Genomic DNA, 17,843 nt, shown 5'->3' on the forward strand with positions numbered 1-17,843 from the left:
AATCCCTGCGTGGTGAATTAAAAACCAGAGAATGTTCTGTACGGCACATTAGCACACAGTTCATATGTGATGAACTTTGATTTACTCAGTAATTAGCACAGCAGACTGCAAGACTCCAGCGTTGTGGCATCTCATAATCACCAAGGAGTCACATCAGCTGACGTCATCTGGTCCTCCCATATATGTGTCCTGCAGTGCATTGCACCCACAGCGTCTCCACACAGGAAAATATCTATGTAGAGTAAGTATTACACGGGCTGTAGCACACTCCAGGTCCACTAAGAGTTCTAACACACTAACAGTCACATCTCTCTTAATAAATACTGTTCATCTCTGGGGCGAGGTACCATTTAACGATCATATCTCTAAAGCCGCTTTCAGAGATGTATCCGGAGGAGCTGAATTCGAGAACACAACTCTCAGAGTTAGTTGCTGCAGAAAATTGACAGAACCTAAATGCCTGCGAGCAATTGGGCGAGTTTATTTTGTTTCTTAAAATGCAACGGATGCGAAACTGAAAGACTGCAAATATTTCCTGATGAAAAGAGAGATGCAATACACGTAGAAGATTCAGACGAAGACGTGAACTTGGAAACACAATGAGATAAATGATAAGGGCCAACACCAATGTTCATTTGCCGTAAACACATTTGCTTGCACAGGATATCCTGCCTCCTGCATGATCTAGGCAAAAATGTGTTTTATCGTATTGTTTGACAAGAACTGGAATTGTTGCTCAAACTTAATCGATTCCAAGGACAGAGGATGTCGCACCTTGTTGATCTATGAGACAAATTGTGATGGGTGAGTATGGGCTATACAAATAGCATTTGATTTATGACTGATTTAACTAGCAGGAGGTAACAATGTGTCATGTCTCCCGTCATATACACACTCCACAAAGGAGGTGGCCCACACCATGGTTGTGTTGGTCCACTTTCGAATTTGAAGGTGGACGCTGTAATTTTCTGCGAATCAGCAAATCATGGCGTACACACAAAAATAGGAAACTTAAGAAAAATAATAAAAATGTTATTTCCTCACATATAGCACATATTTTCTACTAGTTCCCCAAAGTCTGTGCTTTGCCATTTTAAACTGTATCTTACAAAAACATAAACTGAAAACTTAACTGTAAATATATCTGCACATCCATCTCGACCTAATTGTCCCATACTGCTGCAGAAGTACTGTATGCTCCCCCAAGCATCACACCACAGCCATACAGTAGTTTTCTCAACATCTTATTTGTGAGTGTTTATCATTCAGAGTGAATGAGTTTGAGAAGTAGGAATCGTTGTCACGGGAGGAACTGTGGCAAAAGAAAAGTTGAAGTCTGCTTCCGACAAGGTTGTGTTTATTTTTTGCTTCTCCACAGCTAAAAATGATCCCCGTGCCCCGTGATAAACCACACTCTGAGCGTAAATGTGATTTCAAAGAACATTTCCAGGACCTTTTTCAATTTCCATGGAATGATGCTATTATATTTCTCCGCTTCCCCTCATCAGTAGCCTGATGAAAGCCGGCTGCCTCTCCTTGTATCATTCAGTGTCACTAAATCCGTTCTCATTTTGAAAGTTTTTAGTCTTTCATTACCTTCTCTCAGTGACTTTTTAGCATATTTCCTCTCTCTGCCTCAGTCCTCCCGGACTTTTCTGTTTATTGTTCTTGTTCGGAGGGAAATCCTCGTTCTTTTTTGATCAATTGCCTTTTCTGTTTATATCATCTAAATAGCCCAGTCGTTTAACTGCGTAAGGGTTTATTTACCCTTCAGTGTCTGAACCTTTCCCCAACTGCTGCTGTGTTCCATCATTTTTCTCTTCTCCCACGTCACTGCAGCCCGGGTCCGTCTCTTCCCGCACCTCATTTCTTTTTCTTTCTGTTTCTCTTCAGCTGTCGTGATTTGTCCTTCCCCCTAATCGTCTGTCTCATTTGAATGATGGGTGTCTCCGTCTCCCCTGACAGCCGAGGTCAGACTCATTCTCACTCTGCCACAGTGTTAAAAAGCGCTCTCTGGTTTAACTCCAGGGGATGTAGCGAACGTCTCTCACTGTTGGTTGGAGTTTTTCATGGGCATGGCTACGCGTGCGGTTGACGTTTTTGATGGAAGATACATTTAATGGGACTCAATTGCTAAGAAAAGAAAAAGAAGGTTTTCATCTGTCCTGTCGAAGCTGTTTTGAGATGGTTTGAGGTTTATGTGATTCCGGTTGTTGATAATTGAGTAGCTTGAATTATAAATGTGCAGGGACAGAATTGCTTGTTTTAAAAAAAAAAAAAACCTACATCTGCTGTGTTTTTATTTACTTTGCATATTAACTTCGCAGCTAAAGAAAACATTTCATCACCCACGTTAAACTCCAGTTGGTGCTGTTTTTCCTAATTATGTGCTTATTTTACTAAACATTCTTCTTTTGTTATCTATATTTTTCTCTCTGCTCTCATTTTTTCTTTTTGAAATCACGTGAATTATCAGTATCCAGATTCCCAGAAGGAAGTGGGTCACGACACGTTACAAGATGCTTTGTAAAGACACTGTTTCATCCTTTTTCAAGAACACAGGAAATATCAGAGAGCAGACGCATGTGGACTTATCAACCATAATATGAGTGGTAAAGGAGAAACATTTGAATAAAATCCCCAAAAGATTATAATGACATATTGAAAGGGTCAGGAATTCATAAGAATATTTAGGCTAAGAGAAAAGAGATTGTGACAAATAATGATCCAGCTAAGATGAATGCATATTATAGGTCTTATGGCATGGAGACCACAGCAGGGCACAGGAAAAAACAAATGCATTAACCAGTTCTTAACGAATAATAACTCTATAGTAAATCACATATTTCACATGGAGTATAGAGGGACAAGATAAGGCATCATATCTGTATTTAACCAATACTTCTCATCCAATTGAATTAAATCAGGTAAACATTTGTCTACTGTAGCCATTGAATATTTTCATGTCTCATTTTAGTGTAATCGCTGAAAAGCTGTTCAAATCGCTGAAAAGCTGTTCAAATCGCGATTGTATGTGATTTGAACAGTATTTCAAATCACATACATGTAACTGACTTCATTCAAGGTTAGAATATATTATACTGTGCAGAATATAACATATGTATTAAAAAGACAGTTGACTTTAAAGGTCCAGTGAATACGATGTTTTCACTTGTGTGTTTCATCTAAATTGTATGAATTGTTGTTTTCTTTACCACTCGCCGCACTTCCCGGTCTCGTGAAACAAATGTTAGCTCCTCACATTGAGTCATAGCCATTCCTTTGACAGTGTGTTCAGCCTTGAAAAAGACCGGGGGTTGGTAATAGTAATTTCACATGACACTCAGTGGGAGGTGTTCTCTTGATTAATGAAGCTGTCGCTGTCATGTGCCTTAATCACAGCTCTCCACGTGACATCTGTCTCAAAGCGTCATGTCTGAGAACCAAACTGTGGCGCTGACACAAGTCAAAACAACCAACCTTGTGTGAGTCGGCTGTTTATCATTCACAGTCATGATGAGCTGTGAACACATCAGATCAAAAAACCTCAAACAACACAGGATGTACGAGTGGCTTGAATCATCCAGTAGAGTGTGAACAGAGAGTCTCACTTAAATGGGAAATAACAGATGATGATGTTTTAAATGCTATATATAACTAATGTTAACATATGGTCAGTCCCAGAATAACACTGATTAACAAACTACTTAATGTGGCTTGACGGTATACTCTTTTTTTTTTAGCCATGCTAGCGCAGTGTGAGTCACACTTCCTGTTTAAAAGAATAACCGATTGGTTCGAAATGTCTCATTCAACAATAAAACTGTTCAAAATGTCTATTTGTCCAATAAAAGCCAAAGATGGTGAACATGGTATTATGCACTTTAAACATGGTCATATCAGCATCGTCACTGAAGCAACCATTCTCCATGTCCTGATTTTCAGGACTTAAAAATGTAGCAGACTTATGGAGCAGATCAAGACAGACATATGGAGTAGGTTTAGACAGACTTATGGAGCAGGTCTAGACAGACATATGGAGTAGGTTTAGACAGACTTATGGAGCAGGTCTAGACTGACCTATGGAGCAGGTCTAGACTGACATATGGAGCAGGTATAGACTTATTTATGGACCAGGCCTAGACTTACTTATACAGCAGGTCTAGACTGACCTATGGAGCAGGTCTAGACTGACTTATGGAACAGTTGTAGACTGACCAATGGAGCAGGTCTGAACTGCCTTATGGAGCGGGTCTAGACTTACTTATGCAGCAGGTCTGAACTGACTTATAAAGCAGGTCTAGACAGACTTATGGAGCAGGTCTAGACAGACATATGGAGTAGGTTTAGACACACGTATGGAGCAGGTCTAGAATGACCTGTGCACCAGGTCTAGACTGACTTATTGAGCAGGTATAGACCGACCTATGGAGCAGGTCTAGACTGACTCAGAGAGATACAATAGTTTCCACGACAAACACTTGGCCACAATTAACTGCAGTGAATCTGAAGAAAACAAAGGTTCAGTGTAGGCAGCCATCTGCCTCGCCCTGCCTCGTGTTGAGAAGGAGGGAGCCGAAGGAAAGACAACGTGGTCCAATGCATGTTCCTCCCAATGAAGGTATAGTAAGCGTAATATGTAAGTATGAGTCTGTGTTTGGGTGTGTGCGTTTGTTCGAAATAATAGCTTGACATTTATCTAGTTCATCTTCAACTGGAAAGAAGAAAAAAAAAATCCACATTGATGCATTAACTCAAGGTTTTTAAATAGCTGTTCATTTCTCTCCAGCTCTAATCTCTCAGTCGCTTTTTTCAAATCAACGCCCTGACCTTTGCAAGGCGACAGTGTTTATTATCTCATTACTGTCTTCAGAGTCAGAATTATAAGCAATAACACAGTATGCTCGACTGTTAAACTGGTATGATGACAAGAATAAATATCATTCAGTGAGTGCTAATGGGAGCTGTGAGATTGTTTGCCATTGACACTGCAAATAATGTGTGTGTGTGTTTGTGTGTGACTTGAGTTACTGTCACAAGACACTGGCCACACATCGAAAGTCAAACTACAAATAAATTCCTAATGAGCTGCTGTATGCACCATCAGTAACACAATATATCTACCACTGATTTTCTCTTTTTTTTGGTTTAGATATTTTTTTTAGTCTAATCTGATCTTTGCCCTCACCCTTAATATAAGCCTCTTAATATACACTGAAATATGCGGCTATCCTTGAAATAATGAACCAACATATAACACAGAGGGACTAAGATCAAGAGAATTGTGTGTTTTAAGATTTATCAGATATAACATTTAAAAACTCAATAAATGAAAATAACCTATTTGAAATAATACACCAACTTAAATCAATGGTATTTCCAGATCCTAAATGATCAATACATGGCCTTTATTGATCAGTGCAATAAAACGTACAAATCCGCGCAGAGCATCCCTGATTGTGTCATAAATCAAATAAATGATTGCACTAATCAAATAAATGATTTAAAACAGTAGCAGAGACCATGTTTTGCGCATTCTTTTTTATGGATTTTTGATATTCACTAAACTGTATGAAAGAGAGTTCTCTTCCCTCTAGAAAACCAGTAAAGCAGTTACCAGTAAAATGAGAAGGACTCTGTAATTACAGCAGACTATAATCCCATTTGCATGTACACAAGACTGGAGATCATCTGTGGAGAGAGAAGAAGACAGAGACATTTTAGTCATCTCAATTGACTCCAACATGATTTTGCCATCATACACAAAGTTGAATGTATACGTGTGTGTTTCCTTCTCAAAAGGTTTTGCGTAAAATCTCAAACAACTGTAGTTGGAGTAAAGTCACTTTGTGATGGTCTACATTGCCAACAGCAAGTATCCGTACATGTAAGTTATGTCTGTACAAACTTCTATACAACCAAACATTCACCGGTAAAACAGAGTCTGGAAATTGAGGCCACACAGTTGACATTACTGTGTATGTTACTATAAATTATCTGGCTGTGTGTGTAATGAGCTCAGTGGAGGAGAGTATGAGTGTTATTCAGCCTGGGATCAGTGACCAGTGAAGTGATGACTGACCCTCCTCTCCTCCCACTCAGACCTCCAGAACTTTGGGGAAGCGGAGGGGCAGCGAGCCTGAAACACATTTCCTCTAAGCAATGCATCCTACAACAGAAATCTATCTGGTGGGTTTGTGTGTGTGTGTGTGTGTGTGTGAGTGTAGGACACAGAGAAGGTTTGTGTGTGTCTAACCTGAGACCCTCTGTAGACTAGGTATTAATTTTTTCCACAGCTGGCACTCTTGAGGCTTCATCATTGTCCTGTGTTCTGGAGGGCTGTAGTTCAGAGTCACATAGCCCTGCTGCTGAGGGTTGAACGTGGGCCAGTTAGATCCATCAATCCCTGGTTCCCTGACAAAAGAGACAGGCCGATCAGCACAGTTCAGCTGTGTCATGAGGGCCCTCACACAGTTGGAGCCACCGATCAGACTATCAGATTATGCGTACCCTGTTCGGGCAAAGTTGGCCCAGTGTTTCATAATCTTCTTAGTCATGTTCACTTCGTTCTTCGTGTAACCCAGGGACGCATTCAGAGGCATCCCAAAGACAAATTCAATCTCGTAGCCGTGCATCACGCCCATCCACGCAGGCCAGGGGTTGACGGACGACTGGTGGTCAAACAAATACATGTAGGTCTTGCCACCATGTTGTGAGTACCTGGAAAACAAATGGACAATATTGTCATCCTGCTATGCTAGAATATAAAACAGCTGCTCTACGTGCTGGAACAATAACAACAACAGAAAATGAAAAGTATCGGAGGGACAAAGCATAATCCTCACATGCTTTAGAAAATCCCAATTTGGCAATGTCAAATTGTTAATACTGTGATGATGTCATTTCAAAGTGACAGCTGTGACTTGATTTCACATTTTGATGAGGAAACAAAGTAAGAGTAGAAAAATAAGTCCTGCACCGGAGTCTCCAGACTTTAAAAAGAGCCTCTGACTCTGAACTGCCCTTGACCAGGGCATTGCACCTGAGTTATTATAGTTTTTATTTTATGTAACTTTCTGTTTTCTTGTTTATTTTTTCAATTCAGCAGCTTTTATTGTTTTGAATGTGTAATTTTTCTTTCTGTTTTTATTAACTGGAATATATTACATTATGGTATTTAAGATATATATAAGGGATATATCTCAGGGGCGATATCTAATGGTTTTTCTGATAATGGTATGAAAACATGCCAACTTAATCAGATTTCTACTAATGAATAAAAAAAGCATACCTTTATGTATAATTAATTTTAGAATCTGGCAATATATTTATATTCTTCCATGTCAACTGGTTGAAGTGCTTCCATCATACTTTCCTGGATTAACCTTTTGACTTCCAACAAATTGAGCAACTGAGACTCAGTTAATTAACTAATTAGGCCTTAATGCTAATGCTATGACTCTCATGACTAGCTGAAGGTCCTCACAGGAAATCCCCAGGAGCTCCCAGACCAGCGAGTGCAGTCAATCCAGCCTGATTGTGAGTAACGTATGTTCCCCACCAGACTAATCTAACTATCTAATAAAGCTGAAAATATTAAATTAACCCTTAGTGTCATACATACATCAAAAATGATTTTCATTACAAAGTCACCAGTATAGGGGCGCACCCATAGCTGAACCAGATCGCTGATTTACTGCTTGACCCGACTAAAGCAGCCTCTCACATTTCTTTAACACATTTATTTTACAAAAAGACTAAATCTAATTTTGTAGATATGTAAGATCTAAATTTATTTGATCTGAATGAAATTATACCTTGATTTATCACTGTCACACACATGCTGCCACTCGATGCCGTCAATAGAGTGCACAATGTTGGTTTCTATAGTTACGCAGATGATACACAACTGTAGATCACTGCTGAGCAGAATGATGATAACACACTGTGCTCCGTCACTAATTAATTTCCCAAAGACAAAACAGTCTCCTCAAAATCAACAAGAGAAACAATGGGAGAATAATCCAGGTCAGATAACTCCTTGGATTAAATCAGAAGAGTCATGTTTCAAGGCCCAAACCTCGTTTTTTCCACCTTATAAACATAGACGGATTTGGCCATTTATAAATCAGACAGATGCTGAAAAGCTGATTCATGCCTTCATTCCCACCTGACTGAATTACTGTAATGCACTCTTTACAGGCCTCTCAGAGAAAACAATAGAGGGACTCCAGGTCATTCCGAACTCTGCTTCTCGGTTGTTAACCAGAATCAAGAGGAGAGAGAAAACATTAGTGCAGTTTTGGCTGCTCTGCACTGTCTGTCTGTCACAAACAGGATTTACTTTAAGGTTATCCTCTCTGAATGGGTGAGGACCAAGTTACATGTTCCCTCTAGAGCACTGAGATCATCTGCAGCAAGTCTAGAGGTTCCCGACAACAGCAGAAAGAAAGTAGACACAGCTTTTGTAAACTATGCTCCACGTCTTTAAAAGCAAACCAACAACAGCTCTCTCTGCCTAAGCTTTAACTATCACCCACTCCTCCACTCTTATATATCAATTTTTATCAATTTCCTTCTTTTCTATTCTTTATATTTAATTCAAATCAATGTCTTACTACTGTGAAGAATGTCTTACTACTGTTTTGCAGGTTCCTGTGCACTTACCTGTTACAACAACAATGTCTTTCACCTCCTGTTGACCTTTATTTGTGCTACTGTGTGCTGGATTTGATTCCTCTTTTTGTAACAGTGATGCCAGACAGCAGACGGTCCTGTCTGCTTTCTGTTTTGTTTCCTGTTTATCACATTGTAATAAAGCCTTTCTTTTGAACTTCTCGTAGTTGCACTCTGAGCCATGTTTCTGGCTGTGTAACCCTCTATATTGTATGTAAAGAACCTCCTTGTATTTTAACTTGTAACAATTTAGCTTCAAAATCAAATCACATCATTTGAATGAGAAAACAATATTTACCTTTGAGCAAACTCAATCACTGGACAATTGAAAAGCTGGTCTCCAACCAGACTACCCAGTAGGTCCCGATTTTTCATCCTGTTATTCTCGTCCGTCCAATCAGTGTACTGGAGAATGGCGGCTTCTCTCACAACCTTACTTGCGCCTGACATTGTGTTGGTGACTCCCTGCAGGAACTCGTTCCTGGTGATCAGACTCTCACCAGTGAGGTTGAATCCAGGCATTCCATAAAGTAGGAAGTATGTTCCCTCGTCTTTGTTGACACCAAGTAGCACTTCTTTCTTTGGGAGTTTACCGGTTCTCAGCAGCACCTGCACAGAGAAAAAAGGATGATTTGTTGTTTGTTAGGCAAAGGGATGTTTTATAAATTAAGGATCCTTTACAAGATGCAACCACAGCATTATTTTTGTTGCTTTTTACTCAGTGAACATAAATTTCACAGAATAAAACTAGGCCATGGTGGGCTGAAGTATGTTCGGTTCCTTCTTCTGCAGGTTACATCACATAATTATTATATCAACTCAATTCCAGTATATGTCTCCCTGTGTTGGAGGTTTGAAAGAGTAAATAAAGCAATAAACTGCTTTATTAACTACAGACAATCTAACTGTTGTATTGCCTTCACAATTCACACCACCAAAACTAAATTCCTTCTAAATTGACTGATTGGGTTTATCTTCATCAGAGATAAAATAGTGATAAGGTACAAGCACGTTCGCCTACTTCAGGTTTATCTGGTAGGAAGTCCTTATCAACGACAGGAACAAAGGGCAGGCCTAAGACCAAATCCTGTGCGAGGACGTCGTATTGCTGCGAAGTGATTTTCCCAGCGTTAGCCTTCTGCAGACAAGTTTCCAGTTCAGCTGATTTGGCCGTGGGACACCCCAGTGACTTTGCCAGCATCAAGGCCCTGGATATTGACAGTGAAAGGGAGCAACATAATCACTAAAAGCAGCAATAAAGAGTAATGAGAGAAAGATGGCCAGGGCTGAGGTCTGAGAGAACAGAAAACAATAAGAACAATACGTGTGTTTGGAATATGGTATGTGTCATGATTCTGGTCAAATCTATTAAATTAAAAATTGTGTCGTGTGACATGAATTTCTCAACCTAATATTTCGGCAATAAATTGTAAAGATGTTTCTCTTTAATTGATATTTTGGTCACCTACTCCCTTTTATCAATAGGATATTAGTTTAGCTTGTTTGCCAACGTAAATCAGACACAGGAAAATCTGATTATTTCCGTCCTGGTAGTGTGTATAGTGGGTCTTAAATATTCAAGGTTGTTTGAAACAATCTCTGTCAAACATTTTAATTAACATCATTACGTTTTGCAATGTAAGGAGTGTTTTGCAATCTGTTTCTATTTCTAGTCATAGTGAATTGTTTTCTGTTCAGTCATTTTTTAACTTCAGTCAGCTATTTTTAAGGTAGCTATGCTAGCAACTTAGCATTCAGAGTGATATGGTAACCATGTCCCATATTGCTCTGAATGCAAGACCACTGTGCATGTGCAATAATATATCTGGGGACAGACTCAAGGTATGATCAGTTTTTGAAAAAGGGAGCGATGTCATCAGCAATGTGAACTTGCACATAGTTAAAGTGACAAGTCAGCAGGATTCATTCTCAGGGTACTTTAAATATCCATATGTAGATTAATTGAAATGTATTATTTCACCAAAAGTCAAACCTGTATAACCTTGACCAGCTGGTAGAGGTCAATGGATTAACAAAGTCAATAGATACATCCCCTGGGTGCCATGAATATAAGCAGTTGCAATTTAATGCCAATCCATCGGATAACTGTTGAAACATTTCAGTTTGAGCTAAAGGCCAGGCTGACAGATCAACATATAAAGGGTCTGTATTTTTAAAGCTATCTAAATGGATGAATAATATGTAAACGACCTGTTCCAGGACTCAGTCTGGCTAATTGTGGCCCAGGGTGCATTGGGAGAGGCACTCTCCATCACGGCCCTCTGAAAAAGGGCATGGCTCCCTGGGGACAGCAGGTGAAAGCCCACAGATGCTGACCCAGCACTCTCTCCAAACAGAGTCACCTGGAAACAACAGCACATCAAAACTCCACTTGATATTTTAAGATGGGGTAAGCAATTTAAAAACAATTCACTTTTTGTCAAATTCTGCTTATATCTCCTCATTGCCCGCTAGATACACGGTGTTACAACTACTGTTAGCCACCGGAAATGAAAGTTAAAGGGATGAGGAGGATGAAGAGGTTGTTCTTTATCGGCTTGATTCGAATGTCAACAGTGCCTACCCCACCTTTTAATGATCTAACTAAACAGTTTTTAAAAATCAGATTTCTTGATTTTTATGTGAGAAGACAAATACACTTTACCTTTGAAGGGTCACCTCCAAAAGCAGCAATATTATTGGCCACCCACTGGAGGGCTAAGCGCTGGTCCAGCAGACCTGCGTTGCCGCGGATGTTGTTGTTGTCAGGAAGAGAAAGGAAACCAAAAGCTCCAAGTCTAACGTTGATGATCAGAAGAATGAGTAGAGATAGCCACAGCATTCAACTGAAGCTAAAGCCCACATTCATGGCAACTGTGTGTTTTACTTCAGGATTTTCAGTTTCTTACCTGTAATTCATTGACACCACAACAACACCCTCAGATTTAGCGAGGAAGCGGCCGTCATAAAGGTCCAGAGAGGACGTTCCTTGAACAAACCCGCCTCCGTAGATCCAGACGAGGACAGGAGCCGGCGGTGGGGGCTGAGGCTGGGTTTTATTGACATGTGGGGACCAGACATTTAGGTACAGACAGTCCTCATTCAGAGGAGTGTTGGGGTTCCACATCTCTGCACCTTTAAACCCTGCAAAGAAGAATCACGTTCCTATAAATCCTCACGGGTACATTGTTTGTACAGTTTTAGATCTGTAATAAGTTAATGTTCAACTTCATTGTGAAGCTTTATTGCAAGCAATAGTTGTGATTATGTAATAACTGAGTTGACTTATATAACCCTCAATGACAACATGCTCTCAGAGGGCTCCGAAAGCCATAAACATGGTCAGGCTGATCTCTTTTTAGTTTTTCCTTTGAAATGGTTTAACTTCAGTGCCCCCTGTCCATATGTGTGCTGTAATCGATATTTGGAGTATGGTTTCTGTGTACATATGCATGGCATTTGTTGAAACTGGCTTCCAAACAACCCCTGACAGGTGGCAGTGTTTATAAATAGCAATGTATCCATAACCCAGTGCCAATCCATGTCTTGGGTTGTGGGGGATGGCTGCAGTTGGCGCATGAGTGCTTATGGGTGTGTTTAAGGCACTTCTCCAAACAGTTTGAATTATTCCCCAGGATTAACTAGTGTCTGAGATATATCGATAACCAATGCAATCACTTTCACTCCTGGTATGGATGCATATGGGGTTATATAATTGGTTCTGTGCAGTGCAAATATAATTTCCCCTCACTTTTCCCTCACAAAAATAAACATGGCAGGATTTGTTCCCTTGTGCTCCTACAGCACTACACCTGTCTAGTTTTTTCCCTGTTGATGTCTTGTCACACTTTCGTCATTCAGGTATTACACACCACAAAACCAGTTTTAACGTTTCAACTTAAAGATGCCATCCATGTAAACATGCATCCGACCTGGAAAGGCTGTATCCAGCAGCTGGTAGCAAGAATTCGGGAATGCGATAGCGTCTTTCACCACTTCCCATCGCTCTACTGGCATCGGAGCTTTGAATCGCAGTTTTCCCAGCGGTGGTTTTCCATAAGGAATCCCAAGAAATGCTCGGACATTACCACCGAGCACTGGAAGCAACTTCCCTCGAACTTTCCCATGACTTGTATTGATTACCAGGTCATCTTGAGTGACGGGGGATGCAGCCAGGAAATGAAGCAGCAGAAGAAGAGTGGCAAAGTGCGTATACGGAGGGACCGTCGCCATAGAAAATCCTAGGGAGGGAAAATATGTTCACACAAACACTATGATTAGTCTTCATCTATCTGCTCTCATTGCAGAAGTCTGTCTGTTACACGCATTTCTCGAAAACTTTCATCATATCGGCTTCCCCCTTAATAATGTTAAGGGCACGAGGAGGTGCGAATTCGGTGAGATTTAGACTCGCAATTAGGGATGGGCATAATTAATTGACGATCGATTTATTGATAATTAAGAATTTCCTCGAGGAAATTATTTTTTCATCGAGAAGTTCACTAAATACACATTTGACCACGGGGGGCAGTGTTTGAAAAAAACGCCACAGGCCTACTCAGTTACCTGCGACTGGCAGCGAGTTACCGTGTATTTCCATTTCCAAAGTAAACATTAAAAGGTCATGGCGCTGTGTAGCGTGGGACCATTTTGAGTTAAAAAATGACTTGGTTCACTGCCAATACTGCGAAGCCATCCCACAGACTGGGGGAGACTGGGAGCCTGCGTGGTCTGACACGGACGAGGGGAGCGCAAAAACCGGAGCCGCGGCCAGGCTAGCCAAGTTAGCACGGAGCTACCTGTTTATCACGGGGACGTCAGTCCCCTCAGAACGAGTTTTCTCGGCGGCTGGACTGACGGTTACCAGGCTGTGTTCGCGTCTGACCTTGGGGAATGTTAACATGCTCATCTTTCTCAACACAAACCCGTAGGCTGGTGCTGAGGTTGTATGTGAGTTACTGGTTATTTTTATGAAGCTTTCTCGACTCATTGCCTTGTTTGATAGTTTTGAGTTACATCTGGCAAAACCTGTCAGACCTAAGTATTATATATTTGTGGTTAAGTTGTTGTTTAACATTTTTTTTATATTATTAATATTATTATTATATTATTTTGGAGAAAAAAAAAACGAGGGTCAGTTGTGTTTGGTAGCACCGGCTTCTAGCTGTCGGCTACGCTGTTTAAGATTACGGCAGCGCATATTTTGTTCATCTTGTTATAAAGATCTCAATGAGGAAACGCGCTTTGTTTTTTCACTTCATTTTAATATAGCCTATAAATAGTGAATTTTTTAACTTGAAAATATGAATGATTAATCGAAAATTCGTCATTAATTCTCCCGACGATCAATGAAGACTATTTAATCTAACGCCCATCCCTACTCGCAATACAATCAATATGAATAAACTTTGTGGAACAGGCAACCAGCGATCTGTAGCAGTGGTGGGTGGGACTAATCAACTTAAGTGAAGATAGCTGATTCTCCAATTGGGGATGGGGGATAGGGTTAGGGTCCAGCAGCAGGTCTTTACTTGCCACTTTACTGAAGGTCACTTTTACAGTTCCAGGAAGAGAAGTGCAACCAGGATCCCCACAGGTCAAGTTAACAGCCAAATCCAAACCGGCAGGAGACGAACAGACACTGTACTATAGTGTTTTAAAATATAGCTTGTTTGAACATTTATTAAAGAGTACATTTTATTATGGTCTTTAGTCTACTCTCCCACTGAGAAGTTATATTTTCATACACTGTTTTGCATTATTTGCAATTATTACAGCTCGCACCACACCTCCCTTTTAAGTCAATTGAACGTAATGATTCATATTTTTGTATTTCAATGCTGTACATTCTGTATATCCTTTTTGCTGTAGCGCTTTTCTGAGCTAAAGAATACCAGTGCTTTTAATTCGGCCTTTGGGGTGCCGTCTAAGTTCACTAGAAGAATATGGAAGCAGCAATGTCTTTTATTAAGGGCAATATCTGGGTGGAAGGTTCAAGGACCACAAGAGCATTCATCTATTCAGTAGTGAAAATCCCCAGCATGCGTTTATCACTGTTCTTTATAGTGAGCCGGTAGACAGGTGGGTTTACAGCATTTAGACCCCACACATTTAATTCATTAAAGGTCCAGAGTACAAGAAAGAATTACGGCAGAGTGGCGTTTGCGTGTGCGTGTGCGCGCGCGTGTGTGTACCCGGACAGGGCGAGGGAGAAATAGAGAGAGAGAGAGTGGGGAGGTGTCACTGAAGAAACTCGTATAATCCTGGATAATTTGAAACATTTAGGCCGTCACCAATAGCGCGCTTCAGCGCTGCAGATCCGTGCGTAAAAGCCGCGCACAGCTGGACAGTGAAGGTGACGCGCGACGAGATTCACACACAATAAAAGACTAATTTCCTGCTGGTGTCTCTACCAAGTTTATAAAAATAAAAGCATGACTGGCGTCTTACCTTACAAGTTGACGGTTTTTCGTGCGCCTGTGTGGAGCGGATGAGAACGCAAAGCGGTGAGGAAGACGAAGGTGAAGAAGGCGTGGACTCAGTGTCCGTCGGACAAACCCTGTCCACCACCCACAAACACCACCGCTGCTGCCATGGAGGATCTATTTCAAGTCAGATTGGACTCTCTGACCCCAATGTGCCTCTCCAGGAATTGGTTAAATTAAAAGATACAGGGATACCAGTGAAAAATGAATTTATTATTGAACTAAAAGTAAATTATCCGCTTTCAGAGTCCTACTCATGTATAAATATCACGAAATTGTGGAAAATAAATTCTCATGCGATTGTAAATTTGCACACTAGTTTAATATATCATTAATTGAACCTCTTTTACGGTACTTTCACTGTATTATACTACAGGTAGATGTGGAAATAGTGCAAAAGGCTTTTCTACTTTAAAAGGTTGTGCAATAGCTGAAAGTTAAGTTCCACAGCACATAATTGTCTTCATTATTTCAGCATTGTCCCTACAGCCTTGGCTTTTTAGTGCAATATTGAACAACTGTCTCTGTGCATTATTCGAGAAAAAATTGAAAGTTTTACTTCGGAAATAACAATATTATTCCTATTATTCTGATAAAAGTGTTTGAGATTTTTTTGAAATCATTAAACTAACCGATATTGCCAAACTGTAAAAATCCCATGGGAAAAGAATGAATGAAATAAAAAATCTACAAAAAGGATTGTATCATATGAACACATGCAGAGTTAAGATGGGGTAAAATGTCAAGTTGAGCCTAAAAAAAATGAATTAATTCATGGGTCAACCTAGTATCCAGAGTTGCATTTTATTTAATTTTATATTAATGAAGGGCCCATCTTGCATCTGCTATTCTGCACTGTAATTAAGGTATAAATAACAAATATGTAAACAAATAACAGAGATAGCTTGAAATCCATGTCCTCAGTAGAGTTCATATACAGTACCTCCACCATTGGCATTTTAATTCAGTGGATCTGCACCAAACTCATAAATATCAGTCCCCTAAACATGTCGATTGTTTCCCTCTCAATATTCATGAATGATTCTCTGATCAATCAAGGAATATTATTTAGAAATCCTATATCGGAATGTTAAAGAAAGTGAAAAAGAGTTCCTAGATCCACCAACTGATCTATATCAGCACCCAATTGAATGAGTTCTTCTCTGACCAATACTACATCCTTCCACCAAGTTTTGTGATGTTCCATTCAGTCGTTTTTGTAGAATCTAATTTAAAAACAGCCAAACGGAGAGGGGTGAAAATGTAAAGTCCTTGGCGAAGGTAAAAGTGCCATCTGTCTGATTTAAAAACACAAGCATCTCCCAGTGTCTCAAACCCAAACCATAATAAAACTGGTTCAAACCGAGAAGGTGGGACGTGTGGGACTCACAGACTTCATTGTGAAAGTCCTGTGTATGTCCACCAGCTTGATCTCATTCACTTGAAAAAACTGTTACGTGACATAATCCAGACCAATCCAAATTTGATTGACTGAGGTGAATCCAGGTTTAGTAATCCTTCTCCTGTGACCTCCGTGTAAATAGAAGCTGATGTTGCATGATGACAGAGTCTAGTCCCCCCTGATTCTACCACTTCCTGTTTCTGCCCCACGTTTCCTTCTCACACTACTGTGTGCTTACTCTATCTGTGGCTTTTTTGTCATCTTTGCTTTCCTGTTCCACTAATCCCGACGCCAAAGCTGGAGAGAAAAGTAAACTTCTCTTTGTAATTGTTAAGGCTATGTGTGTGCAGCTCTGTGTGTGTGTGTGTGTGCGTGCGTGTTAAGTGACTTTGTAGCCTGTGTGTATTTGTTTACATGTGAGGAATTTCCCATTAGGTGTGTGTGTGCATCCTTGGGCCTGTGTGTGTTTGTATTCATGTTATTTATAGAATGGTGATGTGTAGTTGGATTAACAATAAACAGCCTCACTTGGACTCTCATGGCAGCGATGCACATACAGACGGAGGCAAACAGGCAAAAAATGTTCCACGATTATTTTCACGGTGCCTGATGGACGTAGACATATGGAGCATTAATTATTGTCTGTAGCTTTGAAGTAAAGGAATAAGGCTTCATCTGCTTTACCCTCTCACAAAAGAATATCAATATCCCCAAATAATAATTTGACTGAGCACCAAACTGGCTGTGATTTAAATTGAATGGTGGTGTAAAGAATGTGCTGCATTTTCCAAATACACATATCTAATGACAGCTTCTTTAATCACTTTCCAGGCAGCAGTTTACAGATCAACAGTTTTTTCCATATATACGTATATGGATTAAGTAACAATGTATTAGAGCAAAAGAAAAATAGATGCTGTAAGTCAGATCATTTAAACAAGAAACGCTAGTAGGTGTCTGCATGTGATAGATTCTCCGTCCATGAGTTATTTCTGTGCTTCTGTTCAACCTATTCTTAGATGTTGCACTCCGTTAGAAAATGACTCATACACAATAAAATGGGAAGCGTGCATGATGTAAAAACCAAGTTCTTTCGAGGATTTATGAATTTATCCTGAATTATACTTTAATTATCGAAAAACATATTTTTTATTTCTGACAATTTTACAAAATATAGCTTTTATTTTTGCTTCAATCATTGCTTATTGAGAGTGGTCCATGTTCTCTGATAATATAGTAATATATTTCCCTCAAGAAATAACCACAGGGAAATATTAAAC

The 17,843-nt window shown here is 40.0% G+C and overlaps 1 protein-coding gene across 1 annotated transcript; it reads right to left on the minus strand.

Annotated features, from left to right (window-relative positions):
* Positions 1-5,376: 5,376 nt before the first annotated feature.
* On the minus strand, positions 5,377-15,256 carry LOC133952313 (acetylcholinesterase-like). Its single transcript, XM_062386704.1, has 10 exons — positions 15,127-15,256; positions 12,609-12,917; positions 11,586-11,820; positions 11,342-11,474; positions 10,888-11,039; positions 9,698-9,884; positions 8,975-9,285; positions 6,511-6,720; positions 6,257-6,414; positions 5,377-5,691 (listed from the first exon to the last, which is right to left on the minus strand). Exons 2-10 carry the CDS (start codon positions 12,907-12,909, stop codon positions 5,594-5,596), a joined length of 1,785 nt encoding a protein of 594 aa, XP_062242688.1. The 5' UTR covers positions 12,910-12,917; positions 15,127-15,256; the 3' UTR covers positions 5,377-5,593.
* Positions 15,257-17,843: the final 2,587 nt, after the last annotated feature.

The sequence above is a fragment of the Platichthys flesus genome, chromosome 4, assembly GCF_949316205.1.
Source record: "Platichthys flesus chromosome 4, fPlaFle2.1, whole genome shotgun sequence".
Classification (NCBI taxonomy): Eukaryota; Metazoa; Chordata; class Actinopteri; order Pleuronectiformes; family Pleuronectidae; genus Platichthys; species Platichthys flesus.

Bases quoted from the DNA above. Each gene is read 5' to 3' on its own strand.
- LOC133952313 (XM_062386704.1), bottom strand. From the start codon at position 12,909: ATGGCGACGGTCCCTCCGTATACGCACTTTGCCACTCTTCTTCTGCTG. The intron at 6,415-6,510 runs GTACGCATAATC...CTCTTTTGTCAG, and splicing joins GCCAACTTTGCCCGAACAGG to GGAACCAGGGATTGATGGAT. The intron at 5,692-6,256 runs GTTAGACACACA...CTCTCTCCACAG, and splicing joins TAGTCTACAGAGGGTCTCAG to ATGATCTCCAGTCTTGTGTA.